This window comes from Octopus bimaculoides, chromosome 18 (genome assembly GCF_001194135.2).
Source record: "Octopus bimaculoides isolate UCB-OBI-ISO-001 chromosome 18, ASM119413v2, whole genome shotgun sequence".
Lineage (NCBI taxonomy): Eukaryota > Metazoa > Mollusca > Cephalopoda > Octopoda > Octopodidae > Octopus > Octopus bimaculoides.
Window position 1 is genome coordinate 3,618,344 of NC_068998.1, and position 5,544 is coordinate 3,623,887.

The following is a 5,544-nucleotide window of genomic DNA, read 5'->3' on the forward strand; positions in this document are numbered from 1 at the left end:
ATATATATATATATATATATATATACGACATTATGAGAGACTCTGAAATCAACACACCAAATAGTCATATGCGTCACGGTAAACTTTGTAGTATGCAGAAAGTGAAGTGACAAGCAGGTTTTGGTGGTGGTGGGCGAGAGGTGGACTTCAGATTAATTAAACCCGAAAAGTAATTAGAAATTAGATGATAACAATGCAGAGCTTGATGAGATGTGAAATGAAGTGATCGATTAAGTTTGAAGTAAGCCAAGACACCCTTTTTCTTCGTTTGTTATGTTTTTGTTTTGAGAGCAAGGAAGTGGGTGTGTCTAACTCTAACATTAACATCTACACATGTTGTAAACGTACATACACTACAGATCCTTATATACAGGCAGGCACATAGATATCCTCACAAACACATAGCTATATACTTATGTGAGTGTGTGTGTTTGTGTATATATATATATATATATATATACACACACACATGTATGTATACAGAGAGAGGGCCACATGCATATACAGACATTATGTGTGTGTATACATGTATATAAACATGTGTATGTATGTATGTATATACATATATATATACACATCCATACATATATACACACACACATATATATATATATATATATATATTATTTTGCTTAAAAGAGTTCCAACACTGTCTGTTTTTTATGTTTTATTTATATTCCTGCAGAACTAATGTGGGGTATAGAATATGGAATATACAATATATAATATGATATACAATATACAATATAAAATAAAATAAAATAAAAATGGATGGCACCATGAAAGAAAGTATTGAATGTAGATGAAATATTGAGTGTTCAATATAAAGGATCAAATATATAAATATATAAATATAAATATATATATATAAAGGCAACTCGAGTTTCAGGGCTATTTCCCTTCGTCATGGCCGGTATGACAGACTTTAACAGACTGTGTTATATATATATATATATATATATATAGAGAGAGAGAGAGAGAGAGAGAAATATGCTTTCTTCCTTTCTTCTTTAAATAAGTAGAGTATAATGAGATTTGGCTGTCATTTCTAGTGCACATCTCCTTTGTGAACCTCATTTCTTGAGCTGTCATCTTCTCTATTAACGTACAACTTACTCATCTTGGTCCCTCATCCTCAAAGACTTTGTTTTGAGTATGGGGAGGGTTTAAAGGATTAGTGCTTATACATAGCTGCACAAAAACTGTTCACCACATTCATCAGGTCTTCTTAAACAGGATTGAGCAGTATTTACACATCAACTACATGTTTATTGTGTTCACTAGATTGTTTGCCTGTTTACTGAATTCACTTGAAGAGGACTGAACAGGGTTCATGCAATAGCTATATGTTCACTGTGTCCACAAGGTCTCCTTGAACAAGATTGAACAGTGACCATACAGCTACATGTTTATTGTTCACCCAAATAGTGTTCGCTTGAACAAGACTCACTACAACTACTCTACCTCATGTTTACTCTACTACATGTTTACTGCAGTCACTGGCTCCACTTGAACAAAATGAATGACTTGGATTTACACAGTGATAGAATATCAGACAACGAGGGATAACTTACTACTTTGTCGCTTAAGTTCTTTGACAACTCTTTGATATAATGGAGAGATTGAAGCTTCTTCTCAGATTTGGTCAAACTGTTTGTCTGAGTGGGGAGATTGTCCAGCTTCTTGGCCAACTCACGGAAAACTGTGAAGAAGGGCTGGTCACTGCCCGCCATGATGGCCAAAGGGTGGGCAAAAGCACAGACGATATTTTTCTTGGTTTATTTTGTGTTTTTTTTCTGATTCTTCTGATTGATTTTTTTTCTTGCTACAAAAAGAAAAAAAAAGAGCAAAATTTTCATTATGATAGACTGGAGAAAATAAATGCAAAAAAAAACCCAGACCAACCCATGTATCTCTTCTACACCAATATACTTGTTCCTGTCCCCTCTTTCATAATTCAGCCTCTCAACACCTGGAACAAACCCATCTCCCACAATACTGCACCCCACACTCTGTTTAGGGGTCTTACAAGTTACTTGGTGGCCCCAGTAGTGGTGGTGCCACAGAAAAAGAACCACTACACTCTGTAAATTGGTTCTAGCTGTAGAAATCTTTCACTCTTTTTCTATGACCATGGCCTGACCAAAGTCTTGTCAGTTGGCAAAATAAATTTTCATGGAAGAAGAGGCAGTGACAAGATCTTTGGCAATATACCGTGCTGGATAAGACCTGCCAAGCCAAGTGAGAGCAGAGTCATAGTTGATGCTGGTGTTTCATAATTGGCACCTGTGCCAGTGGCACGTAGAAATAATAAACGTTGGTGGAGGTGGTGATGCTAGTGGCATGACACAAAACCATATATTCGTAAGGGTGAATTAGGGTCACTGATTGAACCTTGTCCTCTATTAATCTTAATCTTAGATAGATAGATAGATAGATAGATGATAGAGAGAGATAGTAACAGAAATCCTTAGAAGACAAAGAAACGCAGTTGCAACACACACACACAAAAAAATATTTGTATGAGGAACGTGAAGAGTAAGATTTTCAAGCTAAAATATATATAGGAAGCTGTGACGCTCATGTATTTTCTCCAGGAACCAACAATGTGACTGAAATGAAATAGAAGCGGTTAAAATGTAAATTTTCATGGTTTTGAAATGAAATAGAAGCTGTTATGAATACTTGTATGTGTGTGTCTAGCTAACGGAAGTTGACATTGAAAAACCCTTTTAAACAAGTGAATCATATATAAATATATATTAAGCAATATCATTTATTTTTAATAAAAAACATAAGTCAAGACCGTATTATCGTATCGGAGGTCAAATTATGCACACACCCTAACTATGGAACCAATTCGTGCAGACTGACGGGCTTTCGATCATGCGATTTATAATAAAAGTGCGAGGAAGTTATAGCTGTTGAATTGGTCAGCTAACGAATATCAGACACACATATATATATATATAAATATGAACGAGAAAATGAATATGTATGAAATTCATGTGATATCGATTTGAATATCTTTGAATAAACTGATGTCTATACGTCAATTTCTCCATTTACTCATTCATAAATATTTTAAATACCAATAGACACCAATGCAAAACTTAACGTATTTAATTTTTCACTGAACACTGATATAAACCGGAGAACTAGGATGCAAACATCCTTACGGTAAAATTATATATATATCTATGTACTTTACCTAAAAGTTTTTTTTTTTTGCTGGCCACTGATAAAATTCATTAAATTTAATGACTTATCCTTTAATTATGTTTATATATATATATATATATATATCTATCTATCTATCTATCTATATATATATCAACATAAAGTTTGGTGACTGTAGAATTCTAGCGCTGTAACAGCTTTTAGCTTCCATGTTCCGTAATCGAAAGATACTCCCCTCCCCAACCTCCATATATTCAGCATCACTCGGTTCCTATTTACTTATATTTACCAATTTATAAGAAGAAACAAACATACCACAACAAGAACCGCCAAACGTTACATTCAAATCCAGCGCACTGTCTGACGTCACTGTGACGTAACGCATACATGGCAACGGTCAGGTTTTTATATTTTGGAAGTTAATTTAGTGTATGTTTAACGTAAAAAGCTTTAATATGTTAATTAGAAATAATTATGATGGGGAGCCTAAATAACAAACACACAAAGAATATGAATAAGTCGCTATTAGTTTAATTTTCACGGTAAGAATAGGAGGTGGGGAAAAAATGTATCATCATGTGACTACAGACTACTTCCGGCGGTGATGAATTATCCTGCAAGCTAGGTACTGGAAGTGTCCCGGATTTCTGGAGACAGTCGAAATATTTTTAAAATATAAAATAATCCATGAAAAGTAAAGAACTTAATTATATTCAAAAGATTCAAATCAATACAGTTCAAAACCAGGGTCTATTTGATATTTATTAATCCGTTTAAAATTCATAAAATATATCATACAGTTACAACGTATGTAGTATTATGTTCATAAGATGAAAGTTGAGAGAAGAAGACTAAAGGATATGATTTTATTTAACAGATACCAATACAAGTTCACACAATTCTTATTTAGAAAAGAACAAAACTATTTTTAACACACTGTTTGCAAGTTAACTAACTTCAAAAACAGGGTCTGTTAATACGGGGTACAGTATATAAATATATAGGGCAAGGAATAGTATTTCTGAATTTCTGGAAGCTGGATTAGACGTTCGGCACTGCATAATAATGTCTGAACATTTCCACCAGATGTACAAATTGATACAGATTTACATGGTTCTTCATTACTTAATAATTCTTTTCTACCCTAGAACAGTATAAGGCAGAGCTGTCACCCACTGGATTTGAACTCAGAATGTAAAGGGAAACAACTCATTACGGCTATCGAAAAACGAAAGAGTCTCAATTCGGGTATAACAATTTTACAATAGAAAAAAATTGTATATTGGGTATAACTACAGTTTAGCGCCCCACTCTCCTCGACTTACTTTTCGTGTATGGGATGCTAATTTGAAACGAAAATTTAAAATAAGACGCGTTTTCGAGGGTGTAGATGATGAGTGTATCGACAACAATTTTCTTTTTTATATTTTCACTCGCCTGTTGTTTTTATTTCTTCTTACTTCTATTTAAAATGCATATTTTTAAACGACATTTTGCAAAAATATGTTTTCGGGAATCTGCATTAGGTAATGCTGATGTTTCATGCATGCATGCATGCATACATACATACATACATTGATTGGTGGCTCGTAGATAAAATTAGTCGGGGTGCTGCTTCAGAAAATTTTTAGCTGTTGTATTAATATTGTGTAAAAGGAAACAAACATTTAAAAAGATTATTTATACGTAAACTTGACCGGTTCGCGTTTTAGCCACTGTCGGGTAGATCTCCCCCGTGTTTTTCAAAAATCCCCCCTAAATCACAAAATAAGAGGGGAAAAATCTGTCCTATTTTTCAAATCCTGGCAGCAACAGTGAAGCTGGAAGCAGGACGATAATCTAATTCTATTCTTTATCACATTCGAGAATATAAACACGTTTTTAAGCACAACACATGCAGAGTCAAAAAGCAACACTACTTTTCACCGGCACTGCGTGAACGACAGTGTTGTCTCTCCCTAGCGTGAAGCTTCCTATCTCGGACATGTGAGCATGCGCACATGAAAGCGAGACGAATCTGTTTTTTCTCCGTCCAGCTTCGTCTTATCACTAGCGTTCAATATCTGATTCGCGTTTGGCCCTACGGCTTTTTAATGTTTCCACTGTCCATTTTTTCCTGTCTTGGTTTGTGTTTGCTACCTTGGAATCCTCTGTTTAGTGCTCAGGAAGAAACTATTCTAAGAGTGCGCCCTGCCTTATCTTCTAAACGCCTAGTTTAGAATAGAGGCAGCTGATGAAGGAATAATTCCACAAGTGGCTATTTGTTTTCCTATGTGTTCGTTTCGTTGTCTGTAGTTCATTTTTCTAACGTCCTGTACCTGAATATGCATCTATATACACATGTAGATGTAAGTATGTACATAT

The 5,544-nt window shown here is 34.6% G+C and overlaps 2 protein-coding genes across 2 annotated transcripts in view; one reads left to right on the forward strand and one right to left on the reverse strand.

Annotated features, from left to right (window-relative positions):
• The window catches only part of LOC106880593 (uncharacterized), a 36,223-nt gene that overhangs the window by 8,870 nt on the left and 21,809 nt on the right, over positions 1-5,544 (reverse strand). The window contains exon 2 of the mRNA XM_052974511.1: positions 1,575-1,825. Coding sequence (XP_052830471.1) covers positions 1,575-1,733 — 159 coding nt within the window. The 5' untranslated portion in view covers positions 1,734-1,825. The remainder of the gene's footprint in view (positions 1-1,574; positions 1,826-5,544) is intronic.
• Positions 110-5,544, forward strand: part of LOC106880596 (CUB and sushi domain-containing protein 3) — a 20,597-nt gene continuing 15,162 nt past the window's right edge. The window contains exon 1 of the mRNA XM_014930605.2: positions 110-241. The gene's annotated coding sequence lies outside the window, so the exon portion shown is untranslated. The remainder of the gene's footprint in view (positions 242-5,544) is intronic.